The sequence below is a fragment of the Bos indicus x Bos taurus genome, chromosome X (genome assembly GCF_003369695.1).
Source record: "Bos indicus x Bos taurus breed Angus x Brahman F1 hybrid chromosome X, Bos_hybrid_MaternalHap_v2.0, whole genome shotgun sequence".
Lineage (NCBI taxonomy): Eukaryota > Metazoa > Chordata > Mammalia > Artiodactyla > Bovidae > Bos > Bos indicus x Bos taurus.
The window spans coordinates 53,529,145-53,551,678 of NC_040105.1; the positions used below are offsets into that span (position 1 = coordinate 53,529,145).

Here is a 22,534-nt window from a genome sequence, read left to right on the forward strand (position 1 = left end):
GAGGAAAACTTTCTTATCTCTCCTTGCTGTTCCTTCAAACTCTGCATTCAGATGGGTATATCTCTCCTTTTCTAAAGTAAGGTGTTTATTACTAATGCCACTAATAAACATCTTACTGTATCACAATCAGCTTGAAATTTATACCTAATCCTAATGACATATAGAAACCCTTATTCTTATATTGCTCTATTCCAATTTCCAATCTTTCCTCATGTTGTCACCAATAGTAGATCTATAAAGAGTACATCCCATTAATACACTCATTTATTATTAATATTGCTATAATTTTATGTCTATGAAAACCTGAATATAAGGCAGAATATCAGGTATATGTTACAACTTCTGTTCTATTTAATCTTTTTGTCATGGTTTCTGATACTTTGAATATGTTCATGTGGATTTGACACATCCTGTCTTGTTTCCTTACCTAATACAGCTTTGCTCGCAACCCAACCTCCTTTGTGCTGTTACTTGCAAATATATTACATTCCATATGTTATTGGGCCCAACAATAATTGGGCTTCCCTGGTGGCTCAAACAGTAAAAGATCTGCCTGTAATGCAGGAGACTCTGGTTCAGTCCCTCCGTCAGGAATATTCCGTGGAGAAGGGGAATGGCTAACCACTGCAGTATTCTTGCCTGGAGAATCCCATGGACAGAGGAGCCTACAGAGGCGGGCTACAGTAATGTGGTTGCCAAGAGTGAGACACGACTGAGCAACTACCACATTCACAACAATAATTTATGTGATATTATTTCAGACAGTTGCTTTTTAAATACAGGAAGAAAGGCGTGAAATGTGAACTCATAAAGTACTTTGTTTACATAGTTACCTTTACCTGTGCTCTTTGTTTTTCACATGGATTCTAATTAACATCTGAATTCACTTATTCAGCATGAACAACTTTCCTTTAGTTTTTTTCTAGTAAGCCAGTTCTAACGAACAAATTCACTGAGGTTTGTTTTTTTTTGTTTGTAATTTGGGAATGCGTTTATTTTTACTTTCATTCCTATTTTTTAATATGTTTAAACCACTTTAATTGTGGTATGTTTGACATGTAAACAGCTGTGTACACACCTGTGAATTCATCACCAGCTTCAATATAAAAAATTCAACTGTATTTCTATACTAGTGGTGAATACTCCTAATAAGTAAGAAAATTCCAGTTAGAATAGAATAAAAAGAACATATACTTAGGAGTTAATTTAACCAAGGAGGTGTAAGATTTCTACACTGAAAATGCCAAACACAGTTGAAAGAAACGAATGAAAAAAGAAAACAAATGGTCGCTTGACTATCAGTGGGCACTAGAGTTTCCCCTAGAAATTTGCTGTCATTGTACACACATCTCTGAGCATGTGGGAATATTTTTCTAAGGCACTTTCACAGCAGGGAGGACTGCTGGAATCAAAGACTTCCTTGCCTAAACAGACATCTCTAATAGAGTGCCCTACTATGTGCAGGTGCCTGACGCTGTTCTAAACGCCAAGGAGGCATCACAGAATAGGACTGAATTGTCCCTCTTTCATGAAGCAATATTGCTGAGGGTGAGGGCAGGACGGAATGTAAAATTTCTGATGGGAGCTGCCACAGGACCCCTGCAAAGGTGTTTCACCAGTTCACACTGGCCTCAGTGGGGCAAGGGAGTGAATGTGCCTTTACAGGCATCTTGGCAACCATTTGTAGGGTGGGAAGTCTAGGCAAAGAGGCTTGGAACTTCCCTTATGTCCAGTTCCCTAGAAGAGCTTCAAGTCCACAAACTAGGAACGATCCATGTAGGAATTTCAGGGGGACAGTGAACACCCTAGATGTCTATACCCTAGCTTGTGGACATCACAAAGTGTATTTGACAAAGCATGGGGAGGTATCTGCCACATCGGTGGCTCTGCACCCTGAGTGTGCCATCTCTGACCTGGAGATAAGTCTGTGAGCCAGGGATTGAGGGTGCTGAAACCTTGAGGGGTTTAGTATGTCTTGGGCTGTGAACTTTGGGGTTTGTAGGATGCGGGGGTACCATGGTCTGAGGTCTCTTTGTGGTGGCTGCATGGAACATTGTGAAAGAGCTGTATGCCTTCACCATACCAGTGCTATGTGCAGTTGGTGTGGTTGTGTTCCTATGGTGTGAGCTGTGTGATTGCAACTTCTGTGTCCAGGGTGTTCGGTCTCTGAACTCTCAGGTTTCTCCGTGGCAGCTTATGAAGTTGCTAAAATGCATGTCGGCCTGTATTCACTTTCATCTCAGCTGATTTCGTGTGTCTTACCTCACGTATCGAGTCTCCAGGAGTTTCAGTTTGGTGGATTGTTGGTGTTGGGTGTTCAGTGCAGTGAGGTCTGCTAGCTGCTGTTTCCTTGGTCCGTATCTGGCCGAGTGTATCATTGAAATTTGGGTTTTTGTGACCCACAGTGTGAGGTCCCTGGGGTATGTTGTGAGTCTGGATCCAGGCTCTGATGCTGCACAGCTGGCGGGAGACCAGGGTCCCAGAGGGAGGTTGCTCTGTCTTTGGTCCTGTGCTGCAGGGACTGAAACCCTGAGCCACTTGGGCATTTATGTCTCGATTGAGATACTTTGTCACTTGCCAGGCTTCAGACATGAGGTGTTTGTGACCTCCTGATGTCTCCATCTGACAGCTGTCTAGAGAGAAAGTGAGAGGTTGATCTATCTGAATTGACTGTGAAGTCGTCCACTGCTGCTTCCATTAACCAGGCTTCCTTGTCCAGACCATTGAGGTATGGGGTTGCCTTCCTTGAGGCCCTCCGTGGGGGCCAGTTTCTTGCTACTGTTTTCAAGGTCTCCCTCAGGCACAGTGGTGGAAATGCCATTGTGGAGGATGAGTTTTTTTCTGTGACTCTGAGAAAATGCAGCAGGGACACCCTGCTGTTTCCTAATATATCCTCTGTGTGACATAAAGCTGCCCCTCTCTCCATCTTAACTTATTCCCAAACCTGCAGAACATCATCACCTCCACACCAAAGCTGTCAGCTTGGAGCCCCACTGTACACCCAGCCCTGGGAAACCTTCCTTGTCGTTGACGTGTCTGCTTTCCCCAAACCTGCCTCTGTTTCTGAGCCCTGCCTTCTGGTGAGGCCCCTTGTCTCAGCTGTTTGGTGGCCTGAAGTCTGGGGAAGCATTCCAACCTGAGATGGGCAGGGGATTGGAGGTCACACCCCAAGGGGAAAACAACAAGGCCATTCTAACTTTTCCCAACATTTCCTGTCATTCCAAAATGTAGACGAATGCCTGTTAGCCTCTCCTTTGCAAAAGTAATTGAAGTCTTCCTGCAGTTGTGTGTCAGGCAGGAGTGCATTGAACACACTGGGAGCACGTCACCTGAATGTTGGGGTGGGTGCATGGGTGATCAGTCCTGTCTGCCTCTCTGTGACACCATGGTCTTCAGCCTGCTGGGCTCTTCTGTCCATGGGATTTTCCAGGCAAAAATACAGGAGTGGGTTACTATTGACCCTCCCTGGGAATCTTCTGAATCCAGGGATCTAACCTGTGTCCTCCTGTCTTCTACATTGGCAGGCACTGTGCCACCTGGGAAGAGCTTTTAGGGCTGGGGACAGGCAGGGAGTGTGTGGAAAAGTTCCTCTTGCTTTTTGAAATAGAAAGCTTGACAAGTGAGAATAAGACAGGGGGGAAAACAACTACTACACCTGCTGAAAGTGAAAGTCGCTCAGTCGTGTCTGACTCTTTGTGACCCCATGGTCTATACAGTCCATGGAATTCTCCAGGCCAGAATACTGGAGTGGGTAGCCTTTCCCTTCTCCAGTGGATCTTCCCAACCCAGGGATCAAACCCCGGTTTTCTGCATTGCAGGCAGATTCTTTAGCAGGTGAGCCATAATGGAATCCCAAGAATACTGGAGTGGGTAGCCTATCCCTTCTCCAGCAGATCTTCTCGACCCAGCATTGAACCAGGGTGTCCTGCATTGCAGGCAGATTCTTTACCAGCTGAGCTATCAGGGATAGAAACATTTCACATTGTTGTTGTTCAGTAGCTCAGTCATGTCCAACTCTTTACAACCTCATGGACTGCACCAACCCAGCTTCCCCATCCCTCACTATATCCCGGAGTTCGCTCAAACCCATGTCCATTGAGGCAGTGATTTCCATCCAACCATTTCATCCTCTGTCACCCCCTTCTCCTCCTGCCCTCAATCTTCCCCAGCGTCAGGGACTTTTCCACTGAGTCAACCCTTCGCATCAGGTAGCCAAAGTGTTGCTGCTTCAGCTTCAGCATCAGTCCTTCCAATGAATATTCAGGACTGATTTCCTTTACGATTGACTGGTTTTGATCTCCTTGCAGTCCAAGGGACTCTCAAGAGTCTTCTCCAACACCACAGTTCCGAAGCATCAATACTTCAGCACTCAGCTTTCTTTATAGTCCCAAGTCTCCCATCCATACATGACTACTAGAGAGATGATAGCTTTGACTAGATGGACCTTTGGTGGCAAAGTAATGTCTCTGCTTTTTCATCTGCTGTCTAGTTTGCTCATAGCTTTTCTTCCAAGAAACAAGCCTCTTTTAATGTCATGGCTGTAGTCACCATCTGCAGTGATTTTGGAGCCCAAGAGGATAACGTCTCTCATTGTTTCCATTGTTTCCCCATCTAATTGCCATGAAGTGACGGGACCAGATGTCATGATGTTAGTTTTCTGAATGTTGAGTTTTAAGCCAACTTTTTCACTCTCCTCTTTCCCTTTCATCAAGAGGCTTTTTAGTTCCTCTTCACTTTCTGCCATAACGGTGGTGTCATCTGCATATCTGAGGTTATTGATATTTCTCCAGGCAATCTTGATTCCAGCTTGTGCGCCTTCCAGGCCACCGTTTCTCATGATATACTCTGTGTATAAGTTAAATTAGCAGGGTGACGATAAAGAACCTTGACGGACTCATTTCCCCTCTTCTGAACCAGTCTGCTCTTCCCTGTTCATTTCTAACTGCTACTTCTTGACCTGCATACAGATTTCTCAGGAGGCAGGTAAGGTGGTCTGGTAGTCCCATCTATTTAAGAATTTTCCACAGTTTGTTGTGATCCGCAGATCAAAGGATGTGGTGTAGTCAATAAAGCACAAGTAGATATTTTTTCTGGAATTCTCTTGCCTTTTCAATGATCCAATGGATGTTGGCAATTTGATCTCTGATTCCTCTGCCTTTTCTAAATCCAGCTTGAACACCTGGACGTTTACAGTTCACATAGTGTTGAAGCCTCGCTTGGAGAATTTTGAGCATTATTTTACTAGTGTGTGAGATGAGTGCAATTGTTGGGTAGTTTTAGTACTCTTTGGCATAGCCTTTCTTTGGGATTGGAATGAAAACTGACCTTTTCCAGTCCTGTGGCCACTGCTGAGTTTTCCAAATGTGCTGGCATATTGAGTGCAGCACTTTCACAGCATCATCTTTTAGTGTTTGAAATAGCTCAACTGGAATTTCATCACCTCCACTAGCTTTCTTTGTAGTGATGCTTCCTAAGGCCCACTTGACTCTGCATTCCAGGATGTCTGGCTTTAGGTGAGTGATCACACCGTCATGGTTATCTGGGTGATGAAGTTCTTTTTTTGTATAGTTCTTCTGTGTATTGTAGCCACATCTTCTTAATATCTTTTGCTTCTGTTAGCTCCGTACCATTTCTGTCCTTTATTATGCCCATATATACATGAAATGTTCCCTTGGTATCACAGATTTTCTTGAAGAGACCTCTAGTTTTTCCCATTCTATTGTTTTCCTCTATTTCTTTGCACTGGTCACTGAGGGAGGCTTTCTTATCTCTTCTTGCTATTCTTTGCAACTCTGCATTGAAATGTTATATCTTTCCTTTTCTCCTTTGCCTTTAGCTTCTCTTCTTTTCTCAGCTATTTGTAAGGCCTCCTCAGACAACCATTTTGCCTTTTTCCATTTCTTTTTCTTCGTGAACGTCTTGATAACTGCCTCCCGTACAATGTCACAAACCTCTGTCCATAGTTCTTCAGGCACTCTGTCTATCAGATCTTATCCCTTGAAATCTATTTGTCACTTGCACTGTATATTCGTAAGGGATTTGGTTTAGAATGTACCTGAATGTTCTAATGGTTTTCTCTACTATCTTCAATTTAAGTCTGAATTTTGCAATAAGGTGCTCATGATCTTAGCCAAAGTCATCACCTGATCTTGTTTTTGCTGACTGTTTAGAGCTTCTCCATCTTTGGCTGGAAAGAATGTAATCAATCTGATTTCATTATTGACCATCTGGTGATGTCCATGTGTAGACTCTTCTCTTGTGTTGCTGGAAGAGGGTGCTTGCTATGACCAGTGCGTTCTCTTGGTAAAACTCTGTTAGCCTTTGCCCTGCTTCATTTTGTACCCCAAGGCCAAAGTTGCCTGCTACTCCAGGTATCTCTCAAACTTCCTACTTTTCCATTCCAGTCCCCTATGGTGAAAAAGACATCTTTTGGGGGTGTTTGTTCTAGAAGGTCTCGGAGGTCTTCATAGAACCATTCAACTTGAGCATCCCTGGTTGGGGCATAGACTTGGGTTACTGTGATATTGAATGGTTTGCCTTGGAAACAGAGATCATTCTGTCGTTTTTGAGATTGCACCCAAGTACTGCCTTTCAGACTGTTTTGTTGACTATGAGGGCTACTCCATTTCTTCGAAGGGATTCTTGCCCACAGTAGAAGATACAATGGTCATCTGAATTAAATTCGCCCATTCCAGTCCATTTTAGTTCACTGATTCCTAAGATGTCGATGTTCACTCTTGCCATCTCCTGTTTGACCACTTTCAATTTGTCTTGATTCATGGACCTAACATTCCAGGTTCCTATGCAATATTGTTCTTTACAGCATCAGACTTTACTTCCATCAGCAGTCACACCCAGAACTGGGCGTTGTGTTTGCTTTGGCTCCGTCTCTTCATTCTTTCTGGTGTTATTTCTCTACTTTTCTATAGTAGAATATTGGGCACCTACCGACCTGGGGAGTTCATCTTTCAGTGTCATATCTTTTTGCCTTTTCATACTGTTTATGGGGTTCTCAAGGCAAGAATACTGTAGTGGTGTACCAGCACCTTCTCCAGTGGAGCACGTTTTGTCAGAACTCTCCACCATGACCTGTCCTTCTTGGGTGGCCAGCATGGCTCATAATTTCACCGAGTTAGACAAGGCTGTGGCCCATGTGATCAGTTTGATTAGAAGTGCTTAGGACACTGCAACTCAGAAGAATGATTACCTAAAACTCAGAGACACGCCCCCGGATGCCAGCTGACTCCTAGAGTGGCCTCACTAAAGCAGCCACTGACTGGGGATGTGTCAGTGAGAAAGAGGTTTCACCTCGGTCCAGATTTGAGGCCTGGGTCGCCAAGACAGCAGCCTCCCTATCTGTGTCAAAGGCTGAGGTTGGTCACCTTGGCTGTGGTGGACGTTTTGTCCTTCCATACGCAGGACTTGCATTGTTGCCAAATGGAAGTCTCTCCCCTGTAGTACCTCCCACCTCCTGTGGTGGTGCCTCCCATCTCTGCAGGCACAATGGAGTGTTCCAGTCTCACACCTCATCTTCCAGCACCCCCAGGAGGTGAGACCCATGGGGAGCCATTTTTCACTCAGTCTTGTTGGCCTTGGATGGGACTCGACTATTTGCATTTTTGCTGCTGCTGCTGCTAAGTCATTTCAGGTGTGTGTGACTCTATGTGACCCCATGGATGGCAGCCCACCAGGCTCCCCCGTCCCTGGGATTCTCCAAGCAAGAACACTGGAGTGGGTTGCCATTTCCTTCTCCGATGCATGAAAGTGAAAAGTGAAAGTGAAGTCGCTCAGTCGTGTCTGACCCTCAGCGACCCCATGGACTGCAGCCTTCCAGGCTCCTCAGTCCATGGGATTTTCCAGGCAAGCGTACTGGAGTGGGGTGCCATTGCCTTCTCCATTTGCGTTTCTAACCCTGCTCGATCTCCCTCCTACACAACTGGTGAACTCCATGATGAGCAAAGGTCTACGTTTAGACCTTTAAACTCTAACAAGTTTTCCTCTTGTTAACTGTAACAGAGTGTCTGCTCCAAGAATGATGCGAGGAGGGAGTCAACAAGCTTTACTTCTCCTGCACCACTGATGGACAGCATTGTGGCAGCATCTATCAGGGTGAAAAATCGTTATAAATCCTTGTCTTGTCTCAGAGGGAACTTGTTCAGGTCGTGTTGTTAATATTTGAGGGAGGGAAGCAAAAGCATTTTGAAGCCCAAAGTGGGGCCTCTTCTGCATGAATGTGTGTGTGTTTTAAATACAGAGAAACGTGTTTGAAAGGAACAGGGAGGCACCAATAACTAACCCCTGTGGTAGGCCCTGGAAGCAGAGAATGTGGAGTGTGATGACCTGTGTAGTCCATGTACTGATACACTAATGAAATCTTTCTCCAGCCCCGTACTCATGTAATATTTGAGTAAACGAGGGGACTACGACAGGGCTGTCTGCTGTCACCCTGTTTGTTTAATCTATACGCTGAGTACATCATGAGAAATGCCAGGCTAGATGAGTTACAAGCTGCAATCATGATAGGCAGGAGAAACATCAACAACCTCAGATATGCAGATGATATAACACTAATGGCAGAAAGCAAAGAGGAACTAAGGAGCCTCTTGATGAGGGTGAAGGAGGAGAGTGAAAGAGCTGGCTTAAAACTAAATATTAAAAAGCTAAGATCATGGCATCTGGCCCCATGATTTCATGGCAAATAGAGGGAGAAAGGTGGAAGTTGTGACAGATGTCTCAATCGTGTGCTCTAAAATCACTGCAGAAGGTGACTGCAGCCATGAAATCAGAAGACATTTGCTTCCTGGCAGGAAAGCTCTGAGAAGCTTAGTGTGTTAAAAGCAGAGACATTACTCTGCTGACAAAGGTCCGTATAGTCAAGGCTATGGTCCTCCCAGTAATCATGTATGGTTGTGACAGCTGGACCGGAAAGAAGGCAGAGTGCTGAAGAATTGATGCCTTCAAAGTTTGGTTCTGGAGAAGACTCCTGAGAGTCCCTTGAATAGCAAGGAGATCAAGCCAGTCAATCTTAAGGGAAATCAACCCTGAACACTCGTTGGAAGGACTGATGTTGAAGCTGAAACTCCAGTATTTTGGTCGTCTTATGTGAACAGTTGACTGACTGGAAAACTCTCTGATGTTGCAAAGGATTGAGGGCAGAAGGAGAAGAGGGCATGAGAGGATGAGATGGCTGGATGGCATCACCGATGCAATGCACATGAACTTGGGCAAACTTTGGGAGATGGTGAGGGACAGAGAGGCCTGGTGTGCTGTAGTCCATGGAGTCGCAAAGAGTTGGACACAACTGAGCAACTGAATATATTGTAGGATTCCTGGAACACAGGTTAACAGAATGTGAAGTTGCATGGAGGTAGGGCGGACCATAGAGAGAGAAAGAGAGAGACGACACAGGATCGAGCACTACAGATATTTGCACAGGGTGCTCTGGGAGTACCCCCCACATTCTGATCAGCTTATGTGTGTGGTGGATGCACCTAAGGCCAAGAAAAGAACCACGGAATAGGATTGGGTGGAGGAATCCCAGAGCTCACAGAGGGATGGAGACAGTTCTTCTTGCCTGCCAGAGGGAAGAAAACACTCAGAATATGCAGGTGTCTTGTACATTACTCAGCAACTTATTACCTCAGTCGTGGGGCTAATTAGCCCTAGATTAGTGACTGCTCTTGTCCAGTCTAACAATGATTGAAATCAGGCCTGAAAAGGATAAATCTCCTTCTAAGCATCTGAAATGCATCACAGGATCAATCCCAAAATCACTGAAAGGAATTATCATTATTGCTATTACTCCTATCCTAAAATCTAGAACCCAACAAGGTAAAATTCTCCATGTTTAGCATATAGTAAAAAATTGTATTGGATTGAAAATAGCTATAGCCAGAAAATAACTGAAGGTCAGCTCAACAAATGGGAAGATCTACTCAAACATCAGCAGTAATTCTGATTTGACATCAGCAGTGGCAGAAAGAGAAACAAAAAGCCACGTTTCATACACAGGAACAAAATTAAGAAAGGCAGAAAAATTCTCATCAGAATTTACGCCATCCAGAATTCTATAACTAGTAGAAATACTTTTTTGAAAATGAAGATGAAGTGGAAATACTTAAACCAATGATTATCACACTAAACATCTGAGAATATTCATTGCTAACAGATGTGCCCTGTAAAGCTTGTTAATAAAGTTCTTAAGGGAAAAGGAAGATGATATCAAAAGCAACTTTATATCTATACAAAGAAGTGAATAATCCAGTATTATTCACTGGAAATGGTGAAAACCTTTTTATAAATACACATTTTAAAAATATTTAATGTCTTGAAATGATAATCATCAAAAAAGCAAAATATTAATAGAGCAATGTGTGTTTGTTACACATGTAAAAATAAAATGTGGAAAACAATAGCACAAAGGATAGCAGGAAGGAAAGGGAAATACACCATGTACCAGACCACCTGACCTGCCTCTTGAGAAACCTACATGCAGGTCAGGAAGCAACAGTTAGAACTGGACGTGGAACAACAGACTGGTTCCAAATAGGAAAAGGAGTTCGTCAAGGCTGTATATTGTCACCCTGCTTATTTAACTTATATGCAGAGTACATCATGAGAAAGGCTGGGCTGGAAGAAGCACAAGCTGGAACCAAGATTGCCAGGAGAAATATCAATAACCTCAGATATGCAGATGACACCACCCTTATGGCAGAAAGTGAAGAGGAACTCAGAAGCCTCTTGATGAAAGTGAAAGAGAGGAGAGAAAAAGTTGGCTTAAAACTCAACATTCAGAAAACGAAGATCATGGCATCTGGTCCCATCACTTCATGGGAAATAGATGGGGAAACAGTGGAAACAGTGTCAGACTTTATTTTTTTTGGCTCCAAAATCACTGCAGATTTTGATTGCAGCCATGGAATTAAAAGACGCTTACTCCTTGGAAGGAAAGTTATGACCAACCTAGATAACATATTCAAAAGCAGAGATATTCCTTTGCCAACAAAGGTCCGTCTAGTCAAGGCTATGGTTTTTCCTGTGGTCATATATGGATGTGAGAGTTGGACTGTGAAGGAAGCTGAGCACTGAAGAATTGATGCTTTTGAAGTGTGGTGTTGAAGAAGACTCTTGAAAGTTCCTTGGACTGCAAGGAGATCCCACCAGTCCATCCTAAAGGAGACCAGTCCTGGGTGTTCATTGGAAGGACTGATGCTGAGGCTGAAACTCCAATACTTTAGCCACCTCATGCGAAGAGTTGACTCATTGGAAAAGACCCTGAGCTGGGAGGGATTGGGGACAGGAGGAGAAGGGGATGACTGAGGATGAGATGGCTGGATGGCATCACCGACTCAATGCACAGGAGTTTGGGTGAACTCCGGGAGTTGATGATGGACAGGGAGACCTGGTGTGCTGCAATTCGTGGTGTATCAAAGAGTTCGACACAACTGAGTGACTGAACTGCAGTGAACTGAAGGCTCTTATGTAAGAAATGGGTATAACATTAATTGAAGGCATATTGTAAGAAGTATAAAATGCATATTGTAAACTCTAGAGCCACCCCAGAAAGATTTTTTTGGCTATACATGCAGCTCATGGGATCTTAGTTCCCTGGCTAGGGACAGGACCTGGGGCCATGGCAATGAAAGCACCGAATCCTAATCATTGGACCACCAGGGAATTCCCTAGAAAGATTTTTAATAAGATGTATATCTAGAAAGCCAATAGTAGCAATAAAATGGACTAATAAAGAAATAACCAATCTAAATGAAGAAAAGAAATGGGAAACTTGTCACTAAAAATATACATGATATAAAGAAAAGCACATCCAGATAGTAGATTTAAAACTGAATGATTTACCCACTAATTGTAAGTTGCGCACACACGTCAATTATAAGACCTATTTTGGGGGACTCCCCTGGTTGTCCAGTGGTTCAGGATTTGCTTTTCAATGCAGGGGACACAGATTTGATCCTTGGTCTGGCAAGTACGCCCTTGTGCCGCAGCAAGAGAAGCCCACACACTGCAACTAGAGAGAAGCCTGAGTGCAGCAGCAAAGATCCATGAAGCCAGATAAATAAAGACCTTACATTATGTATGGTAAAAAAATAATCTCACCTTAAATAATTTATAATTAATTATTACAGCTAATAATTTAAAAATTATTATACCTAATAATAAAAAAATTATTATAGCTAATAATTTAAAATTAAATTTGTGGAAATACTTATACCTCCAAATCCCAAATCAAATGAAAGCTGGAGAGGCTGAATTAACATCATAAAAGTATACTTCAGAATGAAGATTTTTTGCGGAAGATAAAGGGCAGTACATAATGATAGAGAATTCAATTCACTGAGAAGACATAATAGTCAGGAATGTGTATGCAATTTCAGAATACAGGAGCCAAAATCTGAGAGAATGGAAAGGAGAAACAGACAATCCACAGTTGTAGTTGAAGACTTTCACTTTTCACGCTCAGCCATTAATACAGTAAGTGAGCAACACAATGAAAAAATATATAGAAGACTTGAACAATACTATTAACCGACTTGACCTAATTGATATTTATAGAACGTGCCCAGTCCCAGTTGTGTCCAACTGTTTGAGACCCCATGGAGGGTAGTGTCCATGGAATTTTTCAGGGAAGAATACTGGAGCAGGTTGCCATTTCTTACTCCAGGGGACTTTCCAGACCCAGAGATTGATCCCATGTCTCTTGCCTCTCTTGCGTTGGCAGGCAGATTCTTTACCACTGCGCCACCTTGGAAACCCATTTATTGAGCAACAGAAACTAAATACATATTCTTCTGAAGTGAATATGGAAGTTCAACCAAATATGCCAGTTAAAAACCTTACTAAGTTCAAAAGGACTGAAATCACACAAAATATATTTCCTGACCAAAAAATAATTAAAATAAAGATTAACTATGGAAAGTGACCTGGAAAATCACAAACTGCTTGTAAATTGAACAAAACTTCAAATTAATGCAAGGATCAAAGGAGAAATAGAAAATACAATATATCAAAATTATGAGGTGATGCCAAAGATTCACAGAGGGATATTTATAGCATTAAATGTTTGTATTAAAAAAAGGGAAAAGGCCAATTATCATTCAAAGATCAATAATCTTCTTTAAGAAACTAGAATACAACAAAATTTAACCCAAATCCAGCAAAAAAAAAAAAAAAAGAATAACAAACATCTTGGCAGAAATCAATTAAATAGAAACCAGAAAATCAGTAGTACCAAAAAATTCAGTTGAAACCAGTGGCTGATACTGTGAATAGATTAATATGATAATAAACCTATAGCCTGATTGATTTAAAAAGAAAGAGAGAAAGAAGAGTGACACTAATTACCAACTTCAGTTATACCATAGGAGACAGCAGTAAAGAGCTCTCAGATATTAAATGCACAATGAAGGAAGATTTTTAAAAAAAAGGTTATTCAAAATTTTTTGCATGGTTGGTCGTATTGGACTCTTTGTGACCCTGTGGACTCTAGCCCACCAGGCTCCTCTCTCCATGGGATTTTCCAGGCAAAAATACTGGAATGGGTTGCCATTTCCTCTTCCAGGGGATCTCCTGATCCAGGAATCGAACCTGAGTCTCTTATGTCTCCTGAACTGGCAGGTGGTTCTTTACCACTGAGCCATCTGGGAAGACCCAAAATTTGTTGAATGTAAATCTAAAAGTGCGTTCTCACTACACACACACACACACACACACACACACACACACTTTAACAAGAAAAGAAACAAACAAAGGGACACAAAGAAATTTTAGGATGGGTTGGGTATGTCTATTATCTTGATTCTGGTGATGATATTATCATTGTGTGCATATGCCCAAACTCATCAAATTGTACACAGTAAATATATACCATTTGTTGCATATCAATTATGCTTCAATAAACTATTTAAGAAAGGAGAGCAGAAAAATGTTATCCAAAAAATTGATACTTGGATAAAATGAGAACATTTCTTGAAAAATACTGACTAACCAAGGTCATTCAAACATAAATAAGGATGAATAACTTTATTAAGGAAGTTAATGTGCACGCATTGCATCCGTCATGTCTGACTCTTTGCGTTTCTATGGACTATAGGCCTCCAGGCTCCTCTGTGCATGGGATTCTCAGGCAAGAATAGTGGAGTGGGTTGCCAGGCCCTCCTTCAGGAGATCTACCTGTCCCAGGGATTGAGCCTGCGTCTCTTACCTCTCTTGCATTGGCAGGCAGGTTCTTTACCACTAGTGCAACCTGGGAAGCCCCAAAGAAGATAATTCTTCTGCTTCATTTTATGAGGCCATTGTTACCCTGATACCAAACCAAACCAAAAAAGACAACACAAGAAAAAACCACAGACCAATATTTTTATGAATACAGACACAAAGATTCTTAGTAAAATACTGCTGCTGCTGCTGCTGCTGCTAAGTCTCTTCAGTCATGTCCGACACTGTGCGACCCCATAGATAGCAGCCCACTAGGCTCCTCTGTCCCTGGGATTCTCCAGGCAAGAAAATTAGAGTGGGTTGCCATTTCGTTCTCCAATGCATGAAAGTGAAAAGTGAAAGTGAATTTGCTCAGTCATGTCGGACTCCTAGTGGCCTCATGGACTTCAGCCTACCAGGCTCCTCCATCCATGGGATTTTCCAGGCAAGAGTACTGGAGTGGGGTGCCATTGCCTTCTCCGAGTAAAATACTAGTAAACCAAATTATATACCACGAGGAAGTAGGATTTATCCCAGGAATGCAACTTTGATTTAATATTAAGACTCAAATAAGTTAATCAGTCATCATCATCAGTTCAGTCGCTCAGTCGTGTCCAACTCTTTGCGACCCCATGAACCGCAGCACTCCAGGCCTCCTTATCCATCACCTAGTCCCGGAGTCCACACAAACCCAAGGCCGATGTGTCGATGATGCCATCCAACCATCTCATCCTCTGTTGTCCCCCTCTCCTCCTGCCCTCAATCTTTCCCAGCATCAGGGTCTTTTCCAACAAGTCAACTCTCTGCATCAGGTGGCTCAAGTATTGGAGTTTCAGCTTCAGCATCAGTCCCTCCAATGAACACCCAGGAATGATCTCCTTTAGGATGGACTGGTTGGATCTCCTTGCAGTCCCAGGGACTCTCAAGAGTCTTCTCCAACATCACAGTTCAAAAGCATCAATTCTTCGACACTCAGCTTTCTTTACAGTCCAGCTCTCACATCCATACATTAATACACCACATCAACAGAATAAAGGACAAAACCACATTATCATCTCAGTACCTACATAAATAGCATTGGACCAAATTCAGGGTCCCTTCAAGACAAACAGACTCAAACTAGAAGTAAAAGGCAACAGTTTCAACCTGATATAAAACATCTCTGAAAAACTCACAGCTATCATCGTACTTAATGATGAAAGGCAGAAGTACTGACTTCCCCTGAAAATTAGGAACAATAGAAGGATATCATCTCTTACCACTTCTATTCCACATTGTTCTGGAGCTTCTGGACAGGGTAATTAAGCAAGGGAAAGAAATAAAATGAAGTTACATTGGAAAAGATGTAAAACTTTTCAATTTGCAGATGACATAATCTTGTGTATAGAAAATCCTAAAGAATCACCCTCTCCCCACAGAAACTATTAGACCCAATACAGGGGCTCAACGGGTGTACAGAATACAAGGTCATATACAAAGAGCAGATATATTTCTATACACAGTCAAGACTTGTACAATAAAAACTACAAAACATTGCTGGGTGAAATTAAAGACAGTGTAGATAAGTGGAAAGGCATCTCACATTTATGGATTGGAAGACTTACTATTGTGTTAAGATGGCAGTACTCCCCTAATAGAACCCCATCAAAATTCAAACTGTTCTTTCCCCCCAGAAATCAACAAACTGATCCTAGAATTGTAAGAATTGAAAGGGTCCTGGGATAGCCAAAACAGGGTGAAGAAAGAACAAGTACTTACACTTCCCAACTACAAAACCCACTTCAAAGCCAAAATAATCAAGACATTATATGGTGTTATAGCCACGCGTTCCAGGAAACAAACTCACTCAGAAGGACAATACAGATAGTGGAGTGCAGTTTATTACACCGGCGCGCCCAAGGCAGAGTCTCCTCTTGGCGGAGGACCCAGACCAGTTTTTGCAAAAACCTTGTATACCCTAAAGTGTATGTGCCCAAACCCACTTCCCCAAATTCCCTGAAATTAGTCTGAACAAAGGAAAAGAAAGATATAATCAAACTTAACCCATGATTCATATGCCTTAAGCCTAGGTAGTTAACAGTGGACAATTATCAGTAGGCCTGTGGTCATACCCCAATAAGCATAATAGAATTTATGATTCTCTTCAGTTACACAGATAATTAGGGTATTCTTTTAGGTGATGGGGAGTCTAGGTATGAGCCCTGGGGCTCTTCCACCCAGGGGCTCTGGTTTTCCAGTTGGTATGTCGTTTCCATAGATACTGGGCATATAGCTCAAAGTCCACAGTCCAGCCCAAGATGGAGTCCTGCTTTCAAGTCGGAGCCGGTTCTGTCTGTTTCCTCCTTCAATGGTAGTGACATAAGGACTGTATATAGACAGATACCAGAATAGAATGGAGATGCAAGAAACAAAACCATATCTCTGTGGTCAATTGATTATTGTGAGGGGTGCAGAGGCCATTCAATGGCAAAGAATAATGTTTCAAGAAATGGTCTTGGGATAACTGGATGTTCACAACCAAAAGAATCAGTTTAGACTTATACCTCACACTGTATATAACTAACTAAAAATTGATCAAAAACCTAAATATAAGAGCTAAAACTATAAAGCACTCAGAGGAAAACAGATGTAAATGTTACTGTTGGATTAGGCAATGATTTCCTAGATATGCTACAAAAGTACAAGCACCAAAAGAAACAAAAACAGGCAATTTGGAATCATCAAAATGAAAACTTTTATCCTTCAAAGGACACTATCAAGAAAGTGAAACATCCTGGGCACCTACTGGATACTGGCAAGGAGCCTTGAATCCCAGGCGGACCAGAAGAACACCCAAACAACCCTGTATGGTGTGGGGAAGAGTGAAACGAGGGGGAAGGACATGTGCAGGCTAGGTGTGATCAGTGCTCCTGAGGTGCAGCTAGGGGAGGACAAGTTCCCACACCTGGAGAGGCACTCTTACTTCGAGGGGATCTGTGGGGATGGGGAAGGACCTTTGGGGTTATGGAGGAATGCACCTGGTATTTCTGCCCCCACTCCCCCCATTCAAACTCCAGGAACCTGCTGAGGCCTGGGGCTTACTCCTCTGTACTCTGAAACTGGAGGCACTCTGGGGCCCCCTCCAGGCCACACTCAGCATAGGCCACACCCCTGCCTAAGCCACCCTGCCTGAGCCCCACCATTCCTAAGCCCTGCCCTTACAGCAAAGGTTTCTTCTACCTTTTTAAAAATTTCCCTATTTTGCTAGTGTAGCTGTGTCTTACCTTCCAGTGATTGTTTCGTTTATATGTTTAATTTTTCTAATTTATCTGTTAGTTTTCTTACTCATTTTATTTTTTATTATTTGTCATTGTCTTCCACATTTCTTTTCTTTTCCTTTATTTCCTGGTTTGCCATACAGCTTGCAGGATCTTGATTCATGAGCTTGAGCTCCTGTGGTGGGAGGACCAAGTCCAAACTGCTGGATTAACAGAGACACTCAGACCTCACGGAATACTATTTGGAGTGAGGTCTCCTGGAGGGCCACATCTAAACACCTGGTCCTGGCCCTGCTTAACTGCCTGCAAACTCCAGTGCTAAAATTCTCAGGCCAATCAAGCAGTGAGTGAAGAACACAGTTCCGCCTAACAAAAACAATGATATGACAAAAAATATGTTACAGACAAAAGAGCAAGGTAAAAAACCTAAAAGACCACATAAATGAAGAGGAAATAGGGAAACTACCTGGAAAACAATTTAGAGTAAGGATATTAAAGATGATCCAAAATCTTGAAAATACAATGGAGGCATGGATTTAAAAAAATACAAGAAATGTTTGACAAAGATTTAGAAGAAATAAGGCACAAACAAAGTTGAAAACACAATACCTGAAATGAAAAATACACTAGAAGAAATCAATATGAGACTCACTGAGCAGGAGAACAAATAAGTGAGTTGGAAGACAGAATGGTGGAAATAACTGCTGAAGAGCAGAATAAAGAAAAAAGAATGAAAAAAACACAATATCTATTTCTGTCATGACTGTCTTTCTGAGACACATTCTCCACTAAGGGTAACCTGGGACTACCTATCACCACAGTTTGTGGATGCATAAGAAAGACTGCACTGGAAGGAAAAAAATATAGCCTTCAAGCCCCTTTCTCATCCTCCAGAGACCCTGCGGTTCTAGGACTCTACCTCAATGGCAGGAAAACTGCAACCTGCACTGCACAGGCCCAACTCAGTGAGCATGCGCAGTGTGTGGGTGTGCATCCGTTGCTGCGCATGCGCCTTGGTGCCCATACGCTTTCCTGAGCGTTCTGTGAGGAGCGTTGGGCCTGAGACGGGTCTGTTTATTCAGTCCCGGTTCTTTCTCACTACTTGAGACTCACCAGGTAGGTTCATAGGTCTGTCCTGTCTGGAGTTTAAGTGTGTGTGCGTGTGAGGCGGAGCCAGCGAGTTTCGCGCGGGTCGGGCAGTGCGATCTAGGGCCGTTGAGGAGGAAGGCTCTCAAGGTAGTCATCTTTCTCCTCACAAGTGTCGCGACGCCATAGTTCTTGCCTTGATGGCGGGAGAGGAAGGGCAGTGGGCAGAGGAGGGCAGGGGGTAGGATGTTGGTGGGGGGAGACTTGGGGGTGCTATTTGAGATATTTAGTTCATTGGGGCCCTGGAACTGACGACAGAGCACAGAATCTGGGGCCGGCAGTGGGACCTGGGCAGGGGTTGGGGTGGGCGATTAAGGAAAGGCCTAGAAACCGGACCGCAGTGGGGTTATGACTGTATCGCGGGTTTTGTGGTAAGGTGCCAAGAGAGAAGTGGACCGGTTGCTCTGTATGCAGCCTCACCTCAGCCCCAGACACTGAGAAAATCGCCATAGTCAGGCTGTAAAGACTGAGCCTTTCTTCGTGTTCCAACTGAATTCCAAGGGAGTTGGGGAAAATAGGTCTGGTGAATAGGAGTGTGACATGAGCAGTAGTCCTGAGCTTTTGAATTCCTAGCAGTATTTCACTAAAGATCTTCATGATGGAGAAGTCTGTTGTGAAATCAAACGTCCTCACAAAAATTCAGCCTTCTTGTGTACCTTAAGGTGATTTCTCTGCCAGCTTCGCAAAGACACAAATGGCTTTGCAAGCGACTGTATTTCGTGTAATTGAAATGCATGTACACTCATACTTAACCAGAGTTTTCGTTTGAAAGTATTTTCACATTAAAAAAAAAAACAAGTCAACATAAGGTCATAAAAGTGATCAAATATAGCTGTACTCTTAAATACATTTTCTAAATCACAATATTCTGCTTTCAGGGAGAAATATGAGTGGGCAAGTGGCATCAACATTGGGACCTACAAAGCAAGATTGCTCCCAGGTGGATGAACCTGTGGTTGTGAGTAACCTTACCATTTGATGTTTTCTATTAGCACAAGTTTATTTTTGAGAAAATCATGTTAAGTAGTACACATGTGGTGATAAAGGTCTTCCATGCTGATAAAGGGTGACACTTTGTCTTAGGAAGGAACATTGATCCAGATATATTATAGTCCAGTGTTGCCTGGATGATTATACTGTTAAATTCCCTGGAAATGTGCCCAGTGACTCCCTCCTCCTGCTTATTAACAACAGGCTGCATACTTCCATCCCAACATAGATTTAAGTAACTTCCAAAGTCTTCCTGGGTAACTCTTATGGGAGCTGACTTCTCTGTGGGAAGAGTAACTTTATTAAAAGTAAGTACATAGAATTGTGTTGGGAAAATGTTGTTAGGTTTACTTATGCTCAGATATATCTATGTATTATGTATATTTATGCTATTAGATGTATTAACAACAAAAGTTTTTCTTTGCATGCACTCTCTACTAGGACCAGCAGCCCAGTGTTGAGCAACGTCAACAAGAGAAACCACCAGCTGAGATTCAGGATATCACACCTAGACAGGAGGAAGTACATGGAGAGGATCCAGTGAATCGTGATGAAGAAGAGGAGAAGGATCCCTTTGAAGGTAAAGTGTATCTGTGCCTCATGCCTTAAGACATAACCAGTAAGAAGAGGAAAGGAAACATTAGAAAAGGACTTCAGACAGTTCCTAAAAAACTGAGGAGAGTATAGTTTGCAGGTCAGTGTGGTCCCTCAAATTTTCCCTTGTTTTCAAGACAAAGAGAAGGCGGCAACTAAGTTGTCTGAGGACAACCCTGGAAAAGGAAAATGGTAATAACATTCGGAAAATTCTGCTTTCCTTTTTCTCCAGCAAAACATTCCTGGAATAATGCTCCTGAGGTTCTTATTCATCACATTTTTAGCATACTAACCTAAGGCTTTTAATTCATAACACCGAGGGAATGAATATCATCATTCCCTTGTTTATATTGTATGCTTTACAGCTGAATTGATGCATTTTTTTAAAGATTCTGGCCTGGAAGCTGATCTCCAGCAATTGGCTCTGGCAAAGACTGGGGGTGAAGGTGGAGATGCTCCTGATGTCGGGGAGGAGTTTGCATCAAATACAGAGCCTGGTAAAATGCCAGAAGCAGGTATGTCATCCATTCAGAAAGTAACTTATGTGGTTTCTGTTTTTCAGAATATTATATCTTTACTAATATAGAGGGAACATTACTATTATTTTAATAACAGAGTTCACATATTCTTTGAAAGGTAGTTCGGACCCCAGATGCCTGAATGCCTGACTTACAGACTTTCAAATAAAGAAACAGACAGGATCAAAGCCATATCGAATTGAAAATAGGGAACCGTTTTCTTCTCTTGAGTATAAGTACTTTAAGCAACAGCTAATTATTTTCGGGTTCTTTTATAATTTCTGCTTGTAGCAAATATGGAATGCATTTGTAATAAATATCAGTTTATATGAAATATGCTTAGGCATCCAAGTAGGTTCTAGTACCAGCTTTAGCATAATGTGTGTGATTCTGTGAAATCCCTTAACTGCTAAACTCAACTTTACTCATTTAAGTTGTGAATTCAGAACAGATACACGCAGATGCTGATTTTTCAATGCTAATTTTTGCATTCTCTAATTCTCTTTGATGGAATGCATACAAGAATACTCTGTTTTGTATGATGTATTTATCATAAAATGTCATTTTGAGTCAAATTATAACAGGGGAATTGAGATTTCATTTTCTGACGGGGGACACATGTACACCTGTGGCTGATTCATGTCAATGTATGGCAAAACCCACCAGAATATTGTAATTAGTCTCCAATTAAAATCAATTAATTAATTTTTTATAAAAGAAAATGAGCCAACATTCTGCTTGATGTATGTTAAGTTCTCTCAAATTCTGAATCCTCTAGCTCTTTAAAAAATAGTTGCATTTTAAATCCTTTCCCCAGGGAAGCATGAAACGACTGAATAATAAAATGGCCAAAGATAGTCTAGTTTCCTGTTTCTGTGGCTGATCAAGTTGAGAGAGTGCATTTAGTCAGTGATATTCAAGGCAGGTGTGAGTAAGATACATATGCTAAGCACACTACCTGCCCCCACGTTTGGTCTTTTTTTTGAGGGGTGCGGGAGGTTGCTTATTTTAATTGGAGGATGATTACTTTACAATACTATGAAGGTTTTGCCATATACCCCACTCTCACTCTTAAAGAACTAATAAAAATCTGAGCCTCATGATATAATCATCTCTAACCGTATCAAGTATGTTATTTTTCCTCTTTGATACATGAGTTTAAAAAGTCTTGAAGGCCAAAAATTGTAACTAGTTCTTCCTGCGTAATCAACTTAGTATCTTTCACATACCTGTTTTCCAACTTACTGACAATAAATTGCATGATTCTGATTTTAAAGGAGGAACTTCATAGTTAGGGAAGAATTTACTGTGTATTAGCCTTCCAAATATTTTGACTTTACATTTTTTTCCATTCCATTTGAACAATTAGATGAAAATACAACTTGCAGACGACTTTCAAGTATCTACAGAACATGGTTAAAATGTTCTCATAGAAAAATCTTAGCCCTAAATATGTGTGGTATTTAAAAAGAAAAATACTTAAATTACAAGGTACATAAATATAAAATCCTACATCCAACATAAAAGGTAAGAAAAAGAGCAACAGAATAAACCTAAGGGAAAAAGAAAAAGATATTTATTAAAAGACAGGTATGAATTGTTAGGAAGAGGAACATAAACTCAACTAATAAAGACAATGTGCTAGTTTACATAATTTTAATATATATATATACACACACACATTTTTTAATATTCTTTTCCGTTGTGATTTATCACAGGAGACTGGACATTAGTTCCCTGTGCTGTATAGTAGGACCTTGTTGTTTATCCATTCTGAATGTAATAGTTTGTATCTGCCAACCCCAAACTGCCAGTCCA

At 41.9% G+C, this 22,534-nt stretch overlaps 1 protein-coding gene across 1 annotated transcript; it reads left to right on the forward strand.

The window, feature by feature from the left end:
• Positions 1-18,464: 18,464 nt before the first annotated feature.
• On the forward strand, positions 18,465-21,376 carry LOC113886993 (P antigen family member 3-like). Its single transcript, XM_027533765.1, has 5 exons — positions 18,465-18,584; positions 19,493-19,572; positions 20,046-20,184; positions 20,588-20,713; positions 20,835-21,376. Exons 2-5 carry the CDS (start codon positions 19,501-19,503, stop codon positions 20,864-20,866), a joined length of 369 nt encoding a protein of 122 aa, XP_027389566.1. The 5' UTR covers positions 18,465-18,584; positions 19,493-19,500; the 3' UTR covers positions 20,867-21,376.
• The last annotated feature ends 1,158 nt before the right edge of the window (positions 21,377-22,534 follow it).